Source organism: Sturnira hondurensis, unplaced genomic scaffold, assembly GCF_014824575.4.
Source record: "Sturnira hondurensis isolate 20B ecotype Veracruz unplaced genomic scaffold, ASM1482457v3 Scaffold0013559, whole genome shotgun sequence".
In the NCBI taxonomy this organism is placed as follows: domain Eukaryota; kingdom Metazoa; phylum Chordata; class Mammalia; order Chiroptera; family Phyllostomidae; genus Sturnira; species Sturnira hondurensis.
Genome location: NW_028086190.1, coordinates 5850545 through 5875931, shown reverse-complemented (window position 1 = coordinate 5875931; position 25387 = coordinate 5850545). Strand labels below are relative to the sequence as shown.

Genomic DNA, 25387 nt, shown 5'->3' with positions numbered 1-25387 from the left:
ACAAGGAAATAACTACATAAACCTCAACTAAGACTAAACACAGATAAAAAGGAAATATCATTTAAAGAAAAAAGATGTCTGGGAGCAATGAAAATGCACAGTACTAATTGGCATGAGACAACTGGTATCCCAATAAAGCACTGTTTACCAAAGTGCATATAAGAATATTATTTCCAAATGTTTTCTCCCATTTCCAAATTAATTCTTAGCTATCTCAGTCCTCCTTCCTTGAGTCCCCTTTGCCCTCCTCACACTGCTTACATTCCCTCTATGTATCTCTTCAATTAAGCAAATGATCTGAATTCTGATACCTCTTATTCCCTAACCACTCACTTGGCCAACACATCCAATCCTACTTCCCCCATGGAATATACAGGTTAGAGAGGCGTACATGAGATTGTAACAGAGGGCAATGAAAGGTACTTAGAGGAAGTGTATGGTGTCACTACTGAGGAAGTGCCCCTCATCCAGAATTCAGAAGACGCAGATATATCACACTATCATTTTTACATGTGAATGGGTTTGTCTGCCTAATTAAAGGAAAAGTCCTTCACAACAAGGTCTGGATTATATTCCTTTGCAGCCCACAGTGCCTGAGTACTGTGCCTTGCAGATATCAGATGAATTAACATTTTATTTATTTGAACATTTTACATGGGGAACACATACCACTGGGTAACACTATAATGGTATGCCAGAAATGCAAGCACAGTGCCAATAAAGAAGCATTTACTGCATCTCTAGTCTGTGTCCACCAATGTTGGGTGCTGTGGACAAGTTACACAAACCCTGAGACTTCATCTTTGCTTCTCAGAAACTTCCAAGGCAGGCCAGTTACTTCTTAAAAGCTAGATGTGATCAGTAAATGTTTAAAATTAATAATATAATTATCTTAGGGAGTTTAGTGCAGACATTTCTGCTATGACGGTGTGATTTATGAACCCAAAAGCAGAAGTTGTGATGGTCAAATAAACCCATCATCCAACTAGCAAAAAACCCCCCCAAAACCAATTGACCAAAAAGGGGGTGAGGATAATAACCTGAGTGAACAGAAGGTCTACGTGCAAGCGTGATGAACAGAGTAACAATAATACTTGCTCTTTCTCTACTCTGAAATTCATTATATTACTGAGATCAGAAACACTTCTAAGTATGTGATCCTACTTGAAAAATGGGATGCAAGCTGCTGCTGCTTCTTTTTAATGGAAGCAGGCATTAACACTGTTAGCTCATTGGAACCTATAGTGAGGCGTGGGGTTAAGACTCTGGCATGTTACTTGCATTCCCTCATTCAGACTAGTCACAGTGCTGTCATTTACCTGTGTGTTTGTACGTCACAGCCCCTGAGACAACATCTCTCTGAGAGAACTGATCCACTGTGACTCCAGCTTTCCGCACCACCCCATGCTGAGGTTCCTGAGAAATTATAAACATCAGTTTCAAGTCATCACTGTCCGCATCAGTAGCAAAAATGTTTTCAGAGGTGATGACCACCTCATCACCCTCTGAGCAATGCATCTTGGGGTTGAGGTCAGGCTTTAGGACCGGTGGCTCATCATTTACAGGAAATACCTAAGTAGGAAAAAAAATGCGCATTTTCAAATAAAGCAAGCAATGACAAATTGCCCAACTGGTAACCCATAGCTCATAGTCTGAATGACAGGCATTTTCAATCTTCTAGACACATGAAACAATAACCATGGAATCTGGCCAAGCAGTTTGTATCTTTTAACTTTCCCCATATGACTCATCTTGCAAGAAATGACCCACATGAGAGACATTTTAGGTAGGAATGGGAGAGTGCCGTTATGGTTTGGGACTCAAGTCTCCCATTTGTTTTCAGGCAGACAAAATATAAATGTAATATAAGCATCCTTCACCAAAGCCCCTATCCTCCTTCATTAAATTCGCACATATTCTAGAGGAAATTTAGTCCTCGTGGTCTTATGCATTTACATCTACCACATCAAAGTTATTTATATTTCAAATTACAAAGCTCTATTCCACCCTCAATTTCCTGCCACCCAGGAAGTTTCTCTGGACCCACAATTAGTAGCAGCTTCATTTGAAACATTTTGAGTTAAATCGAAACTCCATACCCATCAAATCAATGCCAGGCTTCAACCTGACAAAACACTTTTCTGTCACTGCCATGACAATAAAACTCCAAGTGAAAGGGAAAGAAAGCAACATAGGCTCACACTGGCTCTCGGAATTTAAAAACATGAAGAAATTTGAAAATGTATGTCTTCTAAATGGGAATGAAGGACATTCCTCCTCTTGAGTTCACAACTGCAGCTTGGTGTATACAGCAAGTTGGTTTATCCAGTCCGGCTTGTGAACACTCTCAACCCAACATTTCCTTCCCCCATGCTTCAGCCAAAGGGATCTTTTAAACTTTGGCTCTCAAGTCACTGCCCAGTGGGAACCTTCAGTGGCTCCCCAGTGCTTCTCCAAGGATGTCTCTGGCCTCATCTCATGCTATGGGGTGCCTTTGCCACCTCACTCCATTTTTATCCCAAAACACTGCACTCTCCCTGTCTCAGGTCTTTGCAATACCTGGTATCCTGTCTCTGCCTCTTGGCTTGGAAGGCCCTGTGCCCAGCTCTTTGCATGGCCATCTCCGCCCCAGGCCACATGTGCATTCCTCAGAAAAAAGTGTTTGACAGCTCAGGCTCATTTAGGAACTTCTACTATTTTCTCTCTTTTAGCACCCCATTTATTTGTAGGACACATCCATATTTTAATGAATTAATTATTTCAGCGATAATCTGTTTAATGTCTGCCTTCAATCTTTGCCTGTAAGCTTTATTTGTCTCGTTCGTCATCATATTCCCAGCATCTAGCACAGGACTTGGCATATAAAAGACACTATTAAGGGAGCGGAGGGGGGGGGAAGGTTGAGGTAGAAGAGGATATAGGATGAATGAACAGTAATGGAAAAAATACAATTAAAAAATTAAGTAGTAAAAATCAAAAAAGAAGACAGCAATTAAATATTTATGGCATAAGTGAATAAATTAATGTAACCCTGTATACATGCCTTCATTACCCTGCTATTTCAACAGTTGTGACACCCTGCAACAAGTACACATGAAATTATGTTGACACTTTCATGCATAGAGCCAGGGGGTGCTAGAAGCCTGGGCTTATTTATTTAATCAAAGGTAAAAAAGCATACATATTCTATTTTCTATTGGCTTATAAGGAAACAATATCTTTGTTCAAGTCCTCTAAGTAGATTCATTAAAACCCATCTTTATTACTGTTCTTGGCATGATCAGTGAATCTCTCCAATATATTCATGGTGACCATTTCACAGCAGTTCAAAAAATAGCCTCAGTTTCCAATGAGTAATACAGTCTAATTGCCACAGAATTAAAACATTTCTCCTAGATAAAAAACAATTGCACATAATTGTTCAAAACTTGTTTTCACTTCTGATTGGCTTTCAAAGGCCATGCCCTTTTGTCTAAAAAGGAAAAATAAACACAGTGCTTTCCCCAAATGCACAGCTTATTGTCACTAATGAGCGGATGGTAAATGCTGGAAGATAAGTAGGGCTGGATTTTTTGTTCTAAAATTTGCTTTTCAGTAAAAAAAAAAAAAAAAAGTAACTCAGAAATGCTCTCTCTGTATATAAAAGTCTGCCGATAAAAATAAAATTTCTTATTGAAGCTGAAATAACATACTGTTCTTCATCTCGACCTCAAGGCCATCATTAGAATCAAGTAAAAAAAATGGAAGGAAAAAGCTCTTCATTGTGACCGGCATGGATAAGTACTCAGGGGATGTTAGCAAGTGTGATTATTATTAAACCACCTGGTACTTTGCAGCCTCGGCCATGGTGAGGCAGAAGGAACACCGATCTAAGCACCACAGAGTGGAGTGCCAGCCCAGGTCTACACAGTCAAGATAATGACCTCAGACAAGTCAATGAACCTTCTTGGGCCTACATGTCCTTCACCATAAATGCGGATTATACCTTCCCTGTCTCTCCTTAAAATGCTAGATGGATGTGATCATTCTCAATGAATTATTAACTGTAAAATATTTTACAAACCCATTAGTAGTATCACAAATAATAATTTCATATTACAAAGACCTGACAAAATTCAAACAAAAACAGAACTTAATACAGTAAGAATAACCAGAGGCTCTGCCATAGCATAATGAGTCTTTCTGAAGACCTTCCTTTGTTGCTGACTATAGTCAGTGACAAATCCTGTGAGTTATGCTTATGGACCTGGGTGGTCAACAGCCAAACTTGGAGTTTCCCATCAGGCCTTTGGGCATATACTCAACCTTTATGTGCATATTTTTCTTCATTTGTCAAAAGGGGGAAAAAATCATCATTTCAAACACACCTGAGGCCAATTCACAAAGGGGCACCAGGCTTATACAGACGCAGCTTTGTCCATAATACAGAGAAAACCCTAGCGATGCTAGTCTAACCTGCTGGCCCAGCTGCAGGTTGCGTGTTACAGTTCAAAGATATTATAAATGATTTATTCATAAAACCAATTGTTTGTTAAGTTAAGCATATGGGTGTGAGGCCAGAGCAGCTTTCTTTAAACAGATTGGAGAAAGAACACAGAATGCCCATTTCACCAGTACAGCTGTGCTCTCCATTTCCTGTCCTGAGACATTCAAAGATGTAAGCAGGCATTCTCGTCTTTGGAGCTGTGTGTTTGAAATTCCATCAGAGACTCTAAGAGGCTTCTAAACGAGATGCTCTATTCTTATATGACCAGGGAGGAAACTTTCCACCCACCTCAATATGAAGGACAAATTCTCCTGCATTGGTGCCATCTGTGACCTCCAAGAGTATGTCATCCTGAAATATCTCAGATCCATCATGCTGATACCTGTGGGGAGGAATTTGTCATAACCTCTCAAGGCCACTCTGAGAGTATCCTGAGATGCCTGACACAAGAGCTCATCCTTGGCTTTGGTCATAAGTTCAAAAAATGCAGGATAATCATATTTAACTACTTAAGTATCCCTGAATGTCAAATTGCTCCACCTTGGAAAACATGTCACATGCATTCCTAATATCTCCTCAAATTCAAAAGCAGGCCTTAAGCTTGCCCCTATGACAATGGAAACCCGCTGGTGCATCTCTGGTCACGCACAGCAAACAGTGGTCAGTGCGAGGGGGACTCTGAGACTGGGCAGTAGACAGGTAAGAGTGGGATACTGTGGACTTGGACGACTCTCCCTCCTCCTTCACTGAGGCTGATCCTCCTGCCTGCGCTCTGGAGCTATTCATCACTTCTCTAAAACTCGGGTCTGTGGAGTATTGCCTCTCTCCTCCCACTTCCCCTTTCTAATTACTGCCTCTCTTCCCCTACATCTATAAAAAGTTCAGACATAAAAATATTTTTCCTTAGTCTAGCCTTGGGCTCCTTGTCCTTTAATTCTCAGTCAGGTTTCTTAGAGAAATTGTTTGTTCCTAGACTTTCCATTTACTCTCCACAGTAGTAATATTCAGTGAGTTCTAAATAGCTCTTGCCCTGAGCCAAATTTCTGGCTTATCAATGATCTGTTTAAGACACACAGGAAAGGAAATAAGACTTATACAATTAAATCGGAAGTTCCATAAGAAGCCAGTCACAAAGTACTATACATTGTATGATACCATTTATCTGAAATGGCCAGAATGGGCAAATCTACAGAGATAGAAAATAGGTGAGTGGTGGTCTGGTGCTGGGAGGGGAGGAAGGATTGGGAGGAGGCAGATAAAGGACACAGGATTTCTTTTGGGGGTAATGAAAACATTTCAAATTTGATTATGGTAAGAGTTGCCCAAATCTATGACTATATGGAAGGCCACTGAATCATATACTTAAATGAGTGAATTGTGTATATAAGGCATGTAAATTATATCTCAACAGAGTTAGTTAAAACAGAAAAGGAAGTTGCATGAAAAATAGTATAGTATATTGAACATAGATTAAAAACACGTATGAAAATTTCCAAGGTTAAAAGGTATTTACTCAGAACTAGTCTCCTACTCTGGCTAGAGGAGTTGGGATTCTAGTCCCGTGGTGCAGAAGGTCCACTTCCTGGTTCCAGCATCCCTTCCACAAGCTGTCTCCTATACTTTACTTGGTCATGCTCCCTGATATTTTCAGCAAACTAGACTGGTATGAGATAATGTGCTAATGCTATCTTACCATGCCAACATCTCTAAAAGACCCAACTGGGTCTAGGAGTACACATCCAAAGGCATGGCTGTGCAGTCAAGCTGAACTTCTGTTATAACCAAACTCTGCCATATGCTAAGTGACCTCATCCCTTTGTGCTTAGTTTCAGTTACGATGCAAGAGTATAACCATCTACCTTGTCAGGCTTGACTGATGTGAAGATAAAATTTTAAAAAATAATAATTGCAAATCTTTAGAAGAATACTTAAACTATGTGTGCTGTCTAGTATTGGTATTTTTCTTTTTCTATCCATCCCTTATGCCCTGGTAGAATTACGTAAATAGCTCTCTAATGTGTAGCTAAGAACTAAGATCTCAAAAGAAAAGGAAAGGAAATTTTAATGAGGATAAGAGTAGTGAAAAGCGTTAAAGATATTGGAGACTGTAAATAAATAATGTAAGTAAACCATTGGATGAAACTGACCTTGCTGTGCACAAATCCTACTTCCTAGTCAACTTTCAAGTATGAAACTAAACATTTGATGCCTAATAGTTCCTACTATACTCTATGAGAAAGGGTAGAATTCCTATCTATAACTTAAATTTGTGAGAAATTAACCACTGTTGTTCTACCTAACCATTGCTTGTGAGTATCTTACATTGTTCTACAAAATTTTTTTTGCTAGATTTTGTAGAAAAGCTTCTTATAAAACCATGAAAAACTGGGTTCAAGGTAAGGGAACCACTGTAGGACAATGAGCAGAGACTGTCTTATCCATGACTGTCAGAGAGCCAAGTCCAACTCCATACTCTACCTACCCAGCCTATCCTATTTGTTTGCCTGCAAATCCCCTTCCCCATAGAAAATAATAAAATTTACAATAAAGGCATTGATCAACAGAATTCTATTCCCTGGTTTCCAGGGTTCTGAAATTGGCTTTTCTTAAAGCCAAGTTCAATTATATAGATTAGCTTTACAGATTATTTCAGTCTATATTTATCTAGTTTGACTGTTCTCTCTTGTGATATGTATCATTTCAGCAAATTTAATATTCATGGTAATGAATTTTTGCTGTTTAAATATCCATAAAGTCATTCCTGTTGTTACAGCAAGCCAGAGGGCAAGAAACCAGAGGAAGATTAAATTTTGTCATTTCTAATTTTCAACTGACCCTTGAAGGTATTGAGCAGCATGCTAGTACTTCTGAATGAATTGGATGAACTTTCTTTTACTTTGCCTTTCAGTCGATCCAGATGGGAACCAAAGATGTAAAGAAAAAAAAAGCCAGGAAATGTTCTAACCTAACTTTTAAGGCATGGATGTCTCCCCAAGAAAATGTGCTCCCTGTGTTTAGAGGAAACCCATCCAGCTCCACCCTTCCATGTTGAGGCAGCCTCTGCAGGGAGAGGTAGATATTGTCCAGTTTGGTATCCACGTCAGAAATCAGAATGTGCTCTGTGCTGACAACACAGTGACCTCCCTCAGCCACTCTCAGAGGGTTGGTCAGTACCTAGAAAGACAGAAAGAAACACTTAAAGCTTTGTTTCATGAGGTATCTCTGAAGAGGAGCTCATTAATCCAATAACAAAAACCCCAGTACCATATTAACATGTTAAATAATTTTTTCAGGAGTGTGCTAAAGAGGTCAAGTTCAAAGCTGAACATCTCAGCTGAGAAATACTGTTTATAAAATGCTTCAGATTCTAAGCTTTGATGGATACAAAGAAGTAAAGCAGATCTACAAGCCTGAAAGTATCTACATTTCATCTATTTCAGACCCTATTTAGTAAAGGCAGGACATTGGTCACTATCAATGGTGCTAACAAAAGAAAATAATACCATTCATCATCATGTCCACACTTACCGTTGCTCAACACAAAATGAGCAAAACCTATATCAAATTCCCCTAGAGAAACAACCCATCTCTTTTCTTCAACATAAAAATTCTTAAAGAATTGGGAAATTAATTGGAGTTTTTAAAGATCAAATATATTATTTCAGAGGTGGAAGTAAAGCAGGGATATTGAAGATATGAATTTGAACATTCCATAGGAAATAATAGATTCACTCAGATATTCTACTTAAGTACCGAAGCCAATCCAAGATGGCAGAGGAATAGGTGGGAGCTAAATTAACCATTTCCCAGGACCAAACTGGAATTACAACTAAATTGTAGAGAAATCATCCTGAATAACCAACTGAACACTAGCTGGAGAGAAGCCTTAAAACCAAGGACATACAGAAGAAACCACATCAAGACTGGTAGTAAGGGGACTTCTGGCCAAGATGGAGGCATAGGTAGACACACTGTGCCTCCTCACACAACTGAAATAAGGACAACAAAATTTAGAAACAAAAAAACAACCAGTACTGACAGAAATATTGAACTCTATGGAAGCCTGATAACCAAAAAGTTAAAGAAGAAACATTCATCCAGACAAGTACGAAGGGTGGAGTTGGGTGGCCGGGTGGAGAGGTCTTGTGGCAAAGTGGCAGCTGGTGGACCCTGGGCATGCAGGCAGCAGCAGGCAGACCCAGCAAGGTGGTGGATTATGGAGAGGCTTGGTCACAAAGCAGCTGGCAGACCAAGAGGTTCCACATTTGCACACAGATAAACCAGGCGAACCTGGGGAGGGAGACAGACCACACAACCCAGGGTACCAGCACCAGAAAATAAAGCCTCAAAAGACTGATTGAAAACACCTGTAGGGGTTGAGGTTCCAGGAGAGACTCCCAGCCTCACAGGAGAATTTGCTGGAGAGACCCACAGGGTCCTAGAACGCACACAAACCCACTCAGCTGGGAATCAGCACCCGAAGGGCCCAGTTTGCTTGGGAGAAGCAGGGAAAGTGACTGAAATCCAGCAGAGAGCAGAGCAAGTGCCATTGTTCCCTCTTGGATCCCTCCCCCACATATTGCATCACAACACAGCCACTGGGTTGCCCAGCCCTGGTGAACACTTAAGGCTCTGCCCCTCACCATCTAACAGGCATGTCAAGACAAAAAGAATGGCCCTGATGAAAGAACAGATCAAAGCTCCAGAAAAAAATACAACTAAGTGATGAAGAGATGGCCAACCTATCAGATGCACAGTTCAAAGTACTGGTGATCAGAGTTGGCTCACAGAATTGGCTGATTTTGGTCACAAATTACATGAAAAAATGAAGGCTGTACTAAGTGAAATGAAGGAAAATGTACAGGGAACCAATAGTGATGGGAAGGAAACTGAGACTCAAATCAATGGAGTGGACCAAAAGGAAGAAAGAAACAACCAAACAGAAAAGAAGGAGGAAGCAAGAATTCAAAAAAATGAGGAAAGGCTTAGGAACCTCCAGGACATCTTTAAATGTTCCAACATCCAAATTATAGGGGTACCAGAAGGGAATGAGGAAGAGCAACAAGTGGAAACTTATTTGAACAAATAATAAAGGAGAACTTCCCCAATTTGGCAAAGGCAATAGACTTCCAGGAAGTCCAGGAAGCTCAGAGAGTACCAAAGAAGTTGGACCCAAGAAGGAACACACCAAGGCACATCATAATTACATTAGCCAAGTTTAAAATAAAGGAGAGAATCCTAGAAGCAGCAAGAGATAAGAGGACAGTCACCTATAAAGGAGTACCCATCAGACTGTCAGCGGATTTCTCAAAAGAGACCTTCCAGGCAAGAAGGGGCTGGAAAGAAGTATTCCAAGTCATGAAATCCAAAGACCTACATCCAAGATTGCCCTATCCAGCAAAGCTTTCATTTAGAATGGAAGGACAGATGAAGTGCTTCTCAGATAAGGTCAAGTTCAAGGAGTTCATCATCACCAAGCCCTTATTATATGAAATGTTAAAGGGACTTATCTAAGAAAGAGAAGATAAAAAACATGTACAGTAAAATGACAGCAAAATCACAATTATTAACAACCAAACCTAAAACAGAAACAAAAAGAAACTAAGCAAACAAGTAGAGCAGGAACAGAACCACAGAAATGGAGATTATGTGGAGGGTTAGCAACAGGGGAGTGGGAAGAGGAAAGAGGGGTAAAGGTACAGAGAATAAGTAGCACAGATGGTAGGTAGAAAATAAGGAGAAGGTAAGAATAGTATGGGAAATGTAGAAGCTAAAGAACTTACAAGTATGACACACGGACATGAACTAAAGGAGGGGATGTGGGTGGGAGAGGGTGTGCAGGGTGGAGGGGAATGAAGGGGGGGGGTGGGACAACCATAATAGCATAACCAATAAAATATATTTATAAAAAAGAAAATGTTGTTTATTTAATGTAGCATCTTACAGAATGTAGTACTCTTCTGTATATATTACCACCCAGAAGCAAAGCAAGCAGACACAGTGGGGACACCAAGTCATGGGCTCTGAGGGCTCTGAGGAGATGACTGAGGTTGGGTGCCCTGCCAACATGAGGACACAGCGTTCTCCAAGGAAGCAGCCACTCTCCTCAGAGCAGCTGCTGCTCCCAGAAAGGAAGATGCTCCCAAGGAAAGAGTTGAAAAGAGGATGAGATAAGGAACGGGCGAGGAAAGGGAAAGGAGAAGTCAGGAAGAAGTTGCAGCTCACTCAGACCCCTGCTCTACCCTCCAGCCCAGCAGTGCACAGCCACCAGGGGCATCCGTACATGTCCCAAGGACAGTCCAAGGATCGTAGGATAATGAGAGCGACAACCCTGAGACAGCTATCCTCTAATCTTTAATAAACTATTTCCACCAGCAAAAGAAAACATAAAAGCCAGAACTTTCTCTCCCTACAACCACTGTAAGCCCATCCCTCCTCAGATGCCTTACTTTAATTTTGCGAAGCCTATATTTTCACTGTTTTAGGAGGAAGAATAAAGGGAGTTCTTATTGAGAAAGGAGTGTTATCTTTGAAACAAGGTCGATGTCTGCATCCTCATTTTTTCCTCAGTTGCACCAATGACTATCCCAAGGAATACAGTTTGTTTTAGTAGATGATTTTTAAATATAATACATACATATTTAGAGCAACTTTCAAAAGTAAAGGCATAAGCCTACTTTGCCCCCTCCTCATCATCATGAACTTTTTAGTCCCTGCTACTAGGACCAAGTGCTTAGGTTTCCGGCATTCAGGTTAGCATGGTGTCAGGGTCCCGGGGCGGCCATCTGTGGGCATTTGAAATCAGAAATGACTGGTTTCACTAATACTACTGATTTAATGTTGCTTCTGCTATTCTCAGGTCTCTCAGATACTAATTCATTTGTTCCATAGACTGTACAAAAAAGACACAGGAGCAAAGCAACTGTGTCTCAAGCCGCTGTGCCACTTCAGCACCAAGTCCTCATAAGTTCTCAACCATTCTGCATCCTTTTTGGTTTTCCCCACAGACCATCTTTCTCTAAGAAAAGACTTGGACTGCTTTGCATAAAAGGGCATTTCTCCATGATTGTTCAAGAAGAAGCTTTAGCTTTTTTAGGTGCCGGGCCTCTATTTCAGGCCTCTATCTCCTACATAGAAAAGGGTGGTGTGAATAAAATCTAATCAAATTAGCTGGCTTTCTAAACTATTTTCTCCACAGTCATGTAATCTGGTGTCCATCAGAGAGTTGAAGAATAGAGTTGAGATTGTTTTGTGTGAGTTCCTTGGTGCATCTTCTACCAATGATTGCAAGCTCACAGCCCTGAGTCAGGCCTTTGAGGTAAATGGCTGTGTGGAGTTGGGTGGGGACTTCAGTGACTGGAGAATATGCCTTTTCCAAGTGTCGCTGTGGGATATGTGAGCTCAGTGTTGTCAGAGCTTCCAAATTTTCAATAAATGCCAAAAATCCAGGCTTGATAAGAAGCCTCCTGATATTGGCAACTCATTATTCAAAAATATTGCTTTTTACCCAACCCAAGTTCACCTTGCTCCCTCAAGGTGAGCCCTGTGCCCCACAACCCTGGGCAGGTATAGAGATGGCAAGGAGTGAGTAAGAAAAGGAGCATCAGTGCTTTCCAGGCTGTATTCCAGGTAGCTACGTGTAGGAGACTGTTCTGCGTGGTGTGGGCCCAGCTCCCAGTTGGAGATGCACAAGACCCATGCCCATGGATAGGTTTTCTCATGGGGAACCAGGCCTGCAATGTGTCTAGGCCACTTTGAGTTTTGTTTTTTGCTAAAAATTCCCTCACCTGGATTTGTGGCAAATATTTACTATAAAATAACTTCCTAAAATCCATGCTAAACCTTCCAAGGATGTTTAACCAGTTCAACCACTTTTGCCTTTTCATTTGCAAATATCCCTCTTCTGTGATGTGACTAGTGGCTTTGGTTCCCTTGTTATCTATAAAAGGTAACCCTCTAAAGCGAACCTATGCATAGTAAATGAGGACCATCAGGTAATGTGAGGAGAAACCAAATAAAGGCCAGTCACAGCAAGGGCCAAGGCTTTTGCTCGCCTTGAGAGAAAAACTTGTGCTGTCCCTTCTCCTCCACCGGACTCAGAATGTGAATGTCTCATTTCATCCATAATGACTTGGACACTGCGGGATGGTGTCCGTATCAGCTACCTGTGAGGTGACCTATTTCCTTGGGGATCAGACATTTGTAGGCTCTCGTCTCCTCAGGTCCCTAATGGATAGGTAATCCTACTTTGCCTTTCTGCTTCTTAGAAGAAAAATGGGCCCAGGAGCAGCCACAGTGATTGAAAGAACATACGCATTCCCATGTTCATTGCAGGGTTATTTACAATAGCTAAGATTTTGAAGCAGCCCGTGTCCCTGAGTTGGTAAGTGCATAAAAAAGCGATGGTACAGTTATACGATTGAATACTACTTGGCCATAAAAAAAGAAGGAAATCTTACCCTTTGAGACAGCATGGATGGACCCGGAGGACATTATGCTAAGTGAAATAAGCCAGTCAAAAAAACACAAATTCCATATGATTTCACTCATACGTGGAATCTAATGAACAAAATAAACTGATAAAAAAATTGAAACAGACTCAGAGATAGAGAGCAGGCTGATGGCTGTCAAAGGGGAGGGAGGTTGTATGCTGGTTGAAAAAGGTGAAGGGAGGACTTCCGCCAAGATGGAGGCATAGGTGGAAACACTGTGCCTTCTCCCACAACCAAGTTTGGATACAACAAAAGTTTTGGAGAACTAAGACACACCCAGAGACCAGAAAACCGAATTGTACGGAAGTCCGACAGCTACGAACCGTTCAACGGGGACGTTAAGAGAGGCAGAGCCAGCAGTGGAGCAGGGTTGGGAAGGACAGACCTAGGAGCACAGGCAGCCTGGACCTAGTCGGGGTGCGGGGCAGACTGACCAAGGTCGCACATTCTCGCACAGTGAGACGGACCACGCAGGCCCCAGGGGGCGAACCCAGTGGTGGAGGGCTGACAGCGGTGGCACACTCGCGTGCAATGGAGCGGGGCGCGTGGCCCTGGTGACGGTGGTGGCTGCGGTGCTGGTGGGGGTCACAGAAGCGGGGGCCGGAGGGAAGCCATTGTCCCTCCTTGACACCGCCCCCACATACAACATCACAACCCAGCGACTGGGTTGCCGTGCTCTGGTGAAAACCTAGGGCTCCGTTCCTGCTACTTAACAGGCACAAACAGCCCAAAAGATGGTGCAAGAACTTAAAGTCCCAGAGCCAATAACTCTAAGCGACCGAGAAATTGCCAGCCTCTCAGAAGCCCAATTTAAAACACTATTCATCAGGATGCTCACAGAATTGGTAGAGTACAGTCACAAATTAGAGGAACATAGTCACAAATTAGAGGATCATATGAAGGCTAAACTAATTGAAATGAAGGGAGATGTCCAGGAAACCAATAGCGATGGAAAGGAAAATGGGACTCAAATCAAGGGAGTGGACCAGAAGGAAGAACGAAACATCCAACCAGAAAATAGTAAAGAAACAAGAATTCAAAAAAATGAGGAGAGGCTTAGGAACCTCCAGGACATCTTTAAACATTCCAACATCCGGATTATAGGGGTACCAGAAGGGGGAAAGAAACAGCCACGAGTGGAAAACTTATTGGAACAAATAATAAAGGAGAACTTCCCCAATCTGGCAAAGGAAATAGACTTCCAGGAAATCCAGGAAGCTCAGAGAGTGCCAAAGAAGTTGGACCCAAGAAGGAACACACCAAGGCACATCATAATTACATTAGCCAAGACTAAAATGAAGGAGAGAATCCTAGAAGCAGCAAGGGATAAGGGGACAGTCACCTACAAAGGAGTACCCATCAGACTGTCAGCGGATTTCTCAAAAGAGACCTTACAGGCAAGAAGGGGCTGGAAAGAAGTATTCCAAGTCATGAAATCCAAAGACCTACAGCCAAGATTGCTTTATCCAGCAAAACTTTCATTTAGAATGGAAGGACAGATAAAGTGCTTCTCAGATAAGGTCAAGTTCAAGGAGTTCATCATCACCAAGCCCTTATTATATGAAATGCTAAAGGGACTTATATAAGAAAAAGAAGATGAAAAATATGAACAGTGAAAGGACAGCAAACACACAGTTATTAACAACCACACCTAAAACAAAAGCAAACCAAGAGGACAGCTAGATCAGGAGTGGAACCATAGAAATGAAGAACACATGGAGGGTTAGAAACAGGGGAGTGGGAGGGGGAGAAGGGGGGAGAAGGCACAGAAAATAGCATAGATGGTAGGTAGAAAATAGATAGGGGGAGGGCGAGAATAGTGGGGGAAATATAGAATCTAAAGAAGTTGAGACACGTGGTTATAAACTAAGGGGGGAGAAGAGTGGGGGAGGGAGTGTGCAGGTGGAGGGGAATGAAGGGGGGAATAGAACAACTGTAATGGTATAATCAATAAACTATATTTTAAATAAATAAATAAAAAGGAAGGAAAAAAAAGAAAAAGGTGAAGGGATTAAGCAAAAACAACAACAAAACTCACAGACCCAGACAACAGCATGGTGATCACCAGAGGGAAAGGGGGATGGAGTGAACTAACAGAGGGCAAAGAGGGGATGAATGGTGGTAGAAGGAAACTTGACTTGGGGTGGTGAACACATAAAACAATATACATATGCTGTATTATAGAATTGTACACCTGAAACCTATATAATTTTCTTACCAATGTCCTCTTAATAAATTCAATAAAAAGGTTAAAAAAAGCCACACCAATGAAGTCTAGTACTCTGATGGGGAGGAGACAGAGGATGGAACAAACTCTCTGTATGAACCCCACCTCTCCGATAAGACTGTCTAGGAGGCATCGCCTTTGTAGTTCAGATTTAATGAGAGACCCCAGCGCTTTCCAGCTTCATAAACACTGGGGACTGGACTGGATAAAATGCAAGGGCCCATCTTAATTCATTTTGGAAAGTTAAAAGCGTCTTTAGATTACAGAGTAGCATAGCCAGCCTGCAGTGAGAGCAAATAAGCCCTTCTGGTTGCTAAGAGACCTATAATTTAATCCCCTTCCCCTGATCAACACGTGAAACTCAGCAGAAAAGAAAGGAAATGAAAGACATTTTGATAAAGCTCTGAAAATAATGCCAAATTCAGCAACTGAAAAAATCTCGCCTTTAGACAGAAAGTCCCACAGGAGGTGAAGAACTGCCCCCTGCCCATGCTTTTTCCTACACTGTGGCTAGAAAATAAAAAAGTTCTTTAAAATTGCCTAAAGAAAAGTTAGCATTTCCAGGAAGTCTTAAAGTCCTTCCTTGCTTTCCTTAGGCCATTCCCGCTTTTCGCCCTTTCCATCAGACACCACACGTACCTCGGGGACCTGGTTGTCCACTGGAAGAACAGTGATGTTAAAGCAGATCCCGTGCAAAGTGCCGCCACGCTGGTTACTGACGGAAAATGTGAGCTGGACGTGTTGTGGATGGGGACCTATATCATGCAGAGGTGGCATGTAGGCCACTTTCATGTAGTTCACAGCAGCCTGCAAAGCAAATCGAGATGGACACATGGACACACACACGGGTGCCAATTTGCAAGGACTAGAGACTTTCACAGATATGGGTCTAAGGGAACGGTCATAATAATAATATGGAATAGTATAAATGCACCCCCATCAATCTGAGGATTCTGAAAAGGCCTACTTTATAAAGCACATTTTCTAAAAACTGGGAGGGAAAAGGACAAGGAAATTAAGTGAATACATCAAGTACTTGAAGCCAGCCAACTCTATAAAAAGCAGGAGACTTGAATTTTAACTCGGCTTCCCCATACGTAGAGCCCCTGTGTACACTCTACTAGTATAAGTAGCTGTGTGGCATCGGTCAAGCTGCTTACACCTGCTAGACCTCTTTTTCTTTATCTGTAAAATAAATGAAATCGTAACATAATCGTACCCGCCACATTGGGCTGACATACCCATTTACAACACCTAACTACAGTGAGATTAGGCATAATTAGCCCCAAACTACAGATCAGCTGCTGCCTCAGCACACTCATTGCCATGACTGTGAGCCCTCTGTGGTCTTCAGAGTAAGGTCCACAGCAGTAGGGAGAAGACTGATAGAGTGTTTTTGGAAAGTAATAGATGTTCTGGGTTGGACTGTGTCTCCCAAAAGGTATGCTGAAGACCTAACCCCTGGTACCTCAGAATGTGACTTTATTTGGGAACAGGGTTGTTGCAAATATAATTAGTTAAGGTGAGATCATAGTGGAGTGGTGTGAGCCTTTAAGAACTGGTAAACTGGTAAATTTATCATAGAAAAGAGACAAATAGCAAAAAGTAAGCCACGGATGACAGGCAGAGGTTGGAGCCGTATGTCTGAAAGCCAAGGAACATCAAAGATTGACATCAGACCACCAGAAGCTAGGAAGAGGAAAGGAGGGACTCTTCTACACACGATCAGAAAGAGCAAGGCCCTACCACCACCCTGATTCCACTCTGCCAGATGGTGAAATGTGAGACAAGGCATCTCAGTTGTTTTAAGCCACCCAGTTTGTGGCACTTTGGTATGAGCAGCTCTAACACACTGATATGATAGGATATCACATACACTGAATTTGGTGGAATAAAAACATATGTGCCAGGTCCCTGCTGGCAAAACAATGCAAAAGCTGGTGTCAAATTACAAGATTTTGGAATCATATCTAACTTGATCAAGCTCTGTCAAATAGATGTTGCACCCTTAATGTAAAGGTACAAGCAGAAGGAATAAAGATATCAAGCACTTGTAACAGATGTCAAAGACCATCATTCTCCAGTGCAATCATAGGAGCACCGGGATTTCTCAGAGGACACTTCCACCATGTTTTTAAACACTTTAGCATCGCATCCTACCTGAGTGAATGACTTCAAGCCCAGTGCTGCAGGATTTTTGGCTAGCTTTGGTATGCTATCCACCAGGAATAATTTCCCAGCATCCAAGTGTCTAAAGAGAAATATTGAACACATCAGCTCATTTTCCAAGTAACAAAAATTAAGTCAAATAGCTTACAATCAAGCTTTTTAAAATTAAAAGAGCACATCACGAGAAGAAATAAAATATTAAGTTCCCATATTCTGTCTGTACATGTTGGGGATTCTAGCCATAAACCCACTTTCGTTAATGCCATTGTCATCATTACTGCAAAGAGTATGCACATTTTCCGCTTTGACATCATGAAGGAGATTCATCATTCTCATCCTAAAATGTTGCCTTGCCATTGCGTGCATGTCACCAGCCTAAACTATATTCATGCCACTTTCCTGGATTGGGATCATAGAATATGGCCATTTTGTGCCCTGCGATACCTAAAAATGATGTTCTAAAGACTCGATAAATTTTGCTGAAAAGAAAAAAGAATCATTCCCTTTAGAAGAGGGGATTAAAGACTGTTTTAAGCCAACTAAGCTAAAGACACTACGAAATGCAGGTAACTTACCAATTAATACAACTTTTGAAGGGAGGTATAAGATTGAGATGAGAGTAAATGTTAAATAGAATGTCAATTCACGTCTGACCAACAAAGCAATTGAACCGCAGCACTATATATGGACACTTTTGACTCTCTACCAGGGTGTCCAAACTTTTGGCACCTCTGGGCCACACTGGAAGAAGAGTTGTCCTGGACCACACATTAAATACACAAACACTAACGAAAACTGACTAGGAAAAAAAAGGTTTTAAGTAAATGTACAGTTTTGTGCTGGGCCACATTCATAGCAATCCTGGGGCTCATGCGGCCTATGGGCCATGCGTTGGACACCCGAGTGGGCTAGAACATACATCTCAACTAACAACCGAGGTAATGGCTTTTCATAGAGATACCTGTGACTGAAAGGGAAAAATGGAGGAGTTGTTACTGTATAGAGCAGCTCTCGGTCATACGATTCCGTATCTATAAAATGTAGATGTTTCTTAGTGATGTAGGCCACCTCGGTTTCCTTGACAATCAAATGCCGTGAAACTCCAGGAGCCTCTTTGGGAAGCTGGTCATCCACTGGAGTGATATGAATGGTCACGACCTGGAAAAAAAACAATCTGGGCCATTCATTTGAAATACCAGACAGACACCAAAGAAAACACCCACAATCACCTTATCACAGTGATTTTTGACAATTTTCAAAAAATGTCATTAATCATATACCTCCATTAAAATGATTCAGGAACTATGAAGAAAGCAAGCCAAAAAATGGAACATTCCCTACCCACTTATATTATATTTTAACAATGTAATTACCACAGTTATAGTTAGCGCAGTCATGAGTGTTATGGAATGGGTATTTCTACATCTCCTTCCCACCAACAACCCGTGCTTTTTCAACCTCCCCCTACTCAGTCATTGATTCTAGAAACCCTGAGATGACTTTTAGGTCCCCCTTCTCTACCCACAAATGTACACCACACCTCCCAGAGTTTCCCCTCATGAAATCCCACAAGCCGCTCCCACCCTGGCTGTCATTCCTGCTGATACTGGCCCAGACCCGGCTCTCATAATTTCCTCCTTACGTTATTCCAACAGCTTCCTGCTAGCCCCAACTTCAACAGCCAATGCAGAGCTCCATACCTCTAGTGTTATCTTTTTAAAAAATACAAATCAAATCAGGTATTCACCTCTGCAAAAATCTTAGTCGCCCAGGAGTGATAGAATTATTCAAACTCCTTAGCATGGCACCTAAGACCCTCTATAGTTTGGTTTGGGTTTTCATTTTGGTTTTGATTTTTGTAGTGATAGTTTCATGAATATTACAGGGTTTTCAAAATTATTTTTTACATATTTATTGTAAAAATATACATATATAACCCTCCACAGTTTACATCTCTATTTTCAACTTTATCTTTTACTCCTCTCAACATTAATTCGGCACACTAGCTGCACACAACAGACTGGACCCTGGTCTTTCAGCATGCCTCTCTGCTTTGAATCCTGTGTTTCTTCAAGCTGGAATTCTTTTCTCCTGCTTTCTCCAGCAACCTGAGTTTTTTTCATGCCCTGGAAGGCTCTTAAAATTTTCTCCAATTTCTCAGTTGGAATTAATTGATCCTGAATTTTGCTTATCCCTTAACAAACATTATTATTTCATTGTCTTGTATTATTAGCTAGTACTTCACAGGTCAGGCCAGTCTCCCCTAGATTGAAATTTCCATAAGAGGGGATCATAATATAGTACAAACCACACGGAACTTGGCAATGAGCAGGTCGTTAAAGGCCTAAGTGCACCACTTGGCAGCTATTGATTCTGAATATGCCATTTAAATTTTTTAAATGTCAATTTTCTTTCATGTAAGTCAAGCGTAATGCCAACAGGTCCACAAACTTGTTACGAGGATCACACAATAGCACTATGTAGATAAAAAAGTCTCACACACAGTAGGTGCTCAGCAAATATTCTGTTCAGCTCTATAGCTCTCCAACATCTGGCACACACTATTTTGTAGGTAGAAAGTACTTCACCAGTATTTGATAACTGATTGGGTCATCATGCCCTGTTGGTGATTTTGAGAATTCTTTCAGGCACCCCCGCAGGTCTGGATCCTGCTAGACAGCAAAGAGGTTTTTGCCAAACAGCTTTAATCATCACATTTTCTTACAATAATCCACATCGGGCTGTGAAAAAGCAATTACTTATTCTTTCCTACAATAGTACATTTGCTTCTTAGTGTGGGTACTATCATCATTTCTATTTATTTTAATTTAATAAATTTATTTTTAATTTAGTTTATTTTTATAAATTTAATATTGTTATTGAAGCACAGATCAGCAATGCCAATTTTGTCTACTATAATAATAGTGTTCACAATACCCCATTTGAAAGTGAAGTGAATTCCTTTTTAAACTGACATACAAAGCAAAAAACTGAAGCATGGTTAAGCTTTTACTATGATATAGACAATACTGAAATATTAGCTCAACCCCCTCCGAGCTGTGCTCCACAGGGCAAATTGGTGGGCCCTTTGGGATCGGTTTTTCTCTCTGCACATTGGGCATAACGATGGCTACTATGGTGATGTCAGGATCCAGTGAGATAGTTAGTAGCTCAGTGAGTCATGGGTAGTAAGTGTTCAATCAATTAATACCCTGTCTCCATTCTTCAGTACTCTTACGAAAGCCTATCCCATATCAATCGCTCCATTACAAAGCATTTCAATAATTAAAAACTAAAGCCAGTTATCAAAATAAAGGAACACAGTGGCAGTTCATTGCTCTAGTCTCCTGGAGTCTGTGTCACAATTTTTTTCCAATTATAGTTTTTTTGCTAATCTACGAAGTTCAGAAATTCTCTATGGGAACCCCCAGCCACAGTGTGGATCAGTGAAGCTCCACTTAATTGAAAAACTGGATTTAATAAGGAAACAATAGTCATTGTGCCTTCAAAGAGACCATTTTCCATGCTAATTTGTTCTCCAATGTGTTCTTTGTATAAAAAAAGAATGAGCAAGCATGCTTTTTTATAGCCCTGTAGTAATTCTTGGTGGGTACATTTTTCAACATGCTTTATGATCGCCTAAGTTGATGTGTCTTTACATATTTATGCAGTTTAAACAATCACTGTGTGTGTGTGTCGATGAGAAACATCCTAGTGTAACAGACTCCATAGAGAAACAAACTGCTCTTAGTTCACTGAAATTTGGTTGTAACAAAGACACTACTAAATACTCAGTCCCAGTCAGTGGAAAACTAGTACCCACACCAATCGCTGGGCTTTTGCTTGCTGAGGGTCACCCACAGGCAGATATGTAGGAAATCAGAATATAAAGGGACAAATCAGTATGTAAAATGACAAAGCCTAACCTTGATCCTCCGTGTTCATAATATGATATCTGGTAGGCTGATATCTGACTTGTAGACCTGGGTTCTTGGTCTTTTCTTTGCCCTGACCTTTGATTCCTGCCTGATTCTTCCTCTTACAGCTTCCTTTGAGATTATCCAGAGCTATCTCTTGCCCCAGAGAACTACTTCCAATGCTTGTTTTACCAACCCACGTACTGGCCTGACCTATAGAAGCCCACACTCTGGGTGCCCGTTCTCTCACCTGGTCATGGTTCACTGCTCCCTTCCACTTCACCCACAGGCATTTGGGGCATCTGCTTCTGTCCTTCCTACCTTTCTCAGTCCTCTTTCTGCTTCTCTCTTCTATCCTTAGTTGCACTTTCCATTTTACTTCCCATGTTACCCTCTCCTGGTTTAAGATCTCCTAGGCTTAAGCTCTATAAAGCCCTCTACTGAGAAGGATAAATAAGAAAATATTTCTTTTAAAGTAAATTGAGTGGACAGGCTTTCTTTGATGATAGTCATGACCACCAAGAGAGAAAAAGGGAAGGGTTTCTTGCTGATGGGTAGACACCTTGTTGATGTGCAGGTAGATCTCTTGGTAGTAGTATCCATTTAGGGAGGATGAGAAGAGGTAAGTAGCATCCCTGTTAATGCAAATTTCTTCCTGCTTTAAGTAAGTAGCTTCTTCATCTGAGGAGACGCTTGGTTTCTGCCTTTCTCAAAGGAAGTGTTTTAACAGTATGGCCTAAACGATCCTGTGCCCAAGCTTATTTAATCTTTGGTGAATGTTGAACCTTTGATTACAAAAGCTCCCATTACATAACTGTCTTATCTGGACTTTTAGCTGAACAGCTAAAAGTTACAAATTCATTTTGAATATTTTAAATATACATTTTTTTGTAGAGCATGACTAGGTACTTGTCCAGATTTAAGATGCAGTAATCAAATAGACTAGACCATCATTTTAGTCCCTTAAAAACTGGACTTTCCATGAAGGTATCAGAATTTTACAACACAAAATTTCCTACCAGCACACACACATAAAATACTTGTTCTGTTGTTATGCACACACCCCTTCCTGGAAACTCTTAGGAAAAAAGCTTTACACTCTCTAACTCCTCATCTCACTTCCTCCCCAATTCTTATAAAATATTTCAGTTTTCTTATTTCTTCTTAGTTTCAACAAAAGCTGAAAGAACCAGAGTTCATTTTGGGACCAACAGTTTTTGAGATTCTACTCTAAGTCAGGTACCAAGGTCTGAAACACAGAGATGGATAATTCAAGATTCCTGCCATCAGTGAGCTCAGAGTTGATCCAACAAAACAAATTATAGTGATTTGATATTGGATCATATATGCACATATGGACCCGCTGATTCAGCCAGGGAGACTGTGGAATGAGGGCATCAGAGGAAGCTTCCTAGAACAGGGGATGTCATCATTGAAAGCAGGTCCACAGTCTGGAGAGAAACCAAGCTGACAACCCCACAGATCAGAAGAGGGAGAACTGGGGAAATGGATGCTAGCTGAATTCTATTGCACATAATGCTATTGTATTAATGAATTTTTAATTGTCCTCAACTACAAAGCTGTCACTGATTTCTTCTACTCTTCAAGAGACTGTGTCAAGGACTCTGAAGCTATTCTAGCTCCAAAAAGATGAAGGTTGAAACTAAAGCAATGGCAATAAGGGAAGTATAGACAGATGAGAGAAATTTACCTGTTAGATTTAATAAGACTTTCTGATTACTTGGTTATTCAGATATTAGAGAGAGAAGGGTATAAGGATGACTTCAGAAAGTCTAGTTACAGTGGTTTTGTACAAGTTGGGGGGAAATTATACACTCAATGCCTGTGGACATGGAGATTTGAAAATGCTGGTGAGATATACATGGAGAGATGCCAGGTAGAGAGGGGAGTACACAAGGCTGAGCTGTAGAATATTTAGGAGCCGAACAAAGGGCCGCACATAAATACAGAGCAAATGTATAGATTTGTATTCTCTCTCTCCCTGCTCCTAGCCTTTTTCCTTCTCAACATAGATTAATACATTGAAAGCAGAGAAAAATGTGATTATGACTCCTTCTGCAGAAACCCACCCATTAGAAGAAATAATCTTGTAACTGGAGCTACAGTACTTAGTCTGACTTATTTGCCAAGATTTAGAATTAATCTTGTCTTGATACAGTTTTCATTACTGCAGTCTTCATTATAGAGGGATCTATTATCTACATTTGAATTTAAATATGATATAAATATATATATAAGAAAACAAGCTATAAAAATATATAATAGAAGAAGAGGAAAAAGAACTCTCAAGTTCTCTATTCTTGAAAAGGTATATAGTCTGCTAAAAGTGATATGGTATTCTAATCAGAAACAAAGCTCAGCTTGAATAGATATAACAGATGATTTAGAAATAAATTCTATTGATAGTTGTCATGTAGGATTACTGAATCAACTAAGGTCTCAAACAAAAATGTAATCTAGAAATGGTGTATAATACATTAATAGAAAGAAAGAGCTATCATTTATAAAGGAGTTGATTTGTTATTCAATAAGCAGTTGAATTGAGATTTCCTCACTCATTCTCCAATTTCTCTTAACAGGGACCACCTACTTCCTTCAATTGCTGGGCTCTCTGACATCATTCTTCTGATCACCCCTTTTAAACCTTTATCTTAGCAAACAGATGAATAGCTCAGTCAACTATGCATTGGCTAATGTGATTGACTGTGGGGTGAGAAGACAATATATAACCAATAGGGACACATGCTGTAAGTAGTTATTCTAGAGCCAGTTCAAGATTTGCTTAGATCCCTATACATTCTACCTTCCAAGGTAATCAGTGTAAAATGCCTAGCAAAAGTAACTGTATAACAGTAGATGGTTGCTTATTTTCAGCTCTCTTTTTTTATTCCTACCACTAACCACTCTCTCCTTGTAAAGAGTCTACACTTTTATAGTTGCCCAGACCCTACACTAACTCAATTTTCTGTAATTTTTATATGAGAATGTTTCTTTCAAATCATTTCTGTATCCTATATGTGAAAATGATGTCTTTAAATGGTAGCAAAACCCTTAGTTCTTCAAAAGCAACAATAAGTAATAACTAATTTATTTATTGAGTACTTACCACGTGCCAGGAAGTTCTCAGTACTTTATATGTATTATCTCATTTATTCTCACAATCATTCCATAAGGGAGTTGTACTATTCCCTATTTTACAGATGGGCAAACTGAGGCATGGATCAATCAGTTCATTGTGTCAAGGACAGGAGAGAACCATAGGCAGCCTAACTCCAGAGCCTGTACTTTTACCACTATAGTGTCAGTATTTTCTTGAATGCTATGAGAACAGCAAATTTTGTGAGCTGTTTTGTATAAAAAGATCCCATGGTTAAAAGCCTGAGAAACACCACACTCAGAAGTTTATAGAACTTGTTAGGAAAGTAAATGGTAGAGAAGTGATGTTGTAAACAAACTGACTTAATTTTGCTTATTGCATTGCTTCTCAATCTTTGAACCATAAAACCCATTTTCACTTAGTTTCTATAACTTCTCCCAGAACTCCTATCTGCGGACAAGCCTTTGGGAAAGTGTTCAGAGATGGCCTCTTACCTGTGGTACTGAGAGGTTTGGAGGTTCATGGCTGTCCCAAAGGACAAATGCAAAAGAATCTTCAAAGATTTCTCCACCAAAGTGACGATAGTAAATGATGCCATTGAATAGATCCCTCTGAAGGAAGCCAGGGACAGGATAGCCTATTGGGTCCACAAAACACCAATATGTTTGTAAGCATCTGCAAGTGTTTGGGTATAAACACAATGGACTTATTTCCAAATCTTCTCTGCCTAGTGTGTTGTGTGTGTCCAACACACCTTCATTAAAAGCTTTTATCAAAGCTTTAAATTATAAAGCAAAAAAATTAAAGTTGCTAATAACTGTCTTAAAATATGTAGAGAAATTAGCATTAGAAAAATATTTTCAAGAAACTTTGTCGTAAGAATGGGATGGGAATAATAGACAGGAAACTGTACTTGAAAAATAATTAAATAAAAAAATTGAAAAAAAATAAAGAAAGAAAGAAAGAAACTTTGTCTTA

The 25387-nt window shown here is 40.5% G+C and overlaps 1 protein-coding gene across 8 annotated transcripts in view; it reads right to left on the bottom strand.

The window, feature by feature from the left end:
* Positions 1 to 25387, bottom strand: part of FREM1 (FRAS1 related extracellular matrix 1) — a 178701-nt gene that overhangs the window by 85852 nt on the left and 67462 nt on the right. For 7 of the 8 annotated variants that reach the window (XM_037061941.1, XM_037061946.1, XM_037061945.1 and 4 more), the window contains exons 10-16: positions 24904 to 25046; positions 18336 to 18532; positions 17366 to 17456; positions 15845 to 16012; positions 7452 to 7660; positions 4775 to 4868; positions 1320 to 1572 (exon numbers count right to left, since the gene is read on the bottom strand). In XM_037061941.1, coding sequence (XP_036917836.1) covers positions 1320 to 1572; positions 4775 to 4868; positions 7452 to 7660; positions 15845 to 16012; positions 17366 to 17456; positions 18336 to 18532; positions 24904 to 25046 — 1155 coding nt within the window. The remainder of the gene's footprint in view (positions 1 to 1319; positions 1573 to 4774; positions 4869 to 7451; positions 7661 to 15844; positions 16013 to 17365; positions 17457 to 18335; positions 18533 to 24903; positions 25047 to 25387) is intronic. The other variant, XM_037061943.1, reaches the window with a different exon arrangement.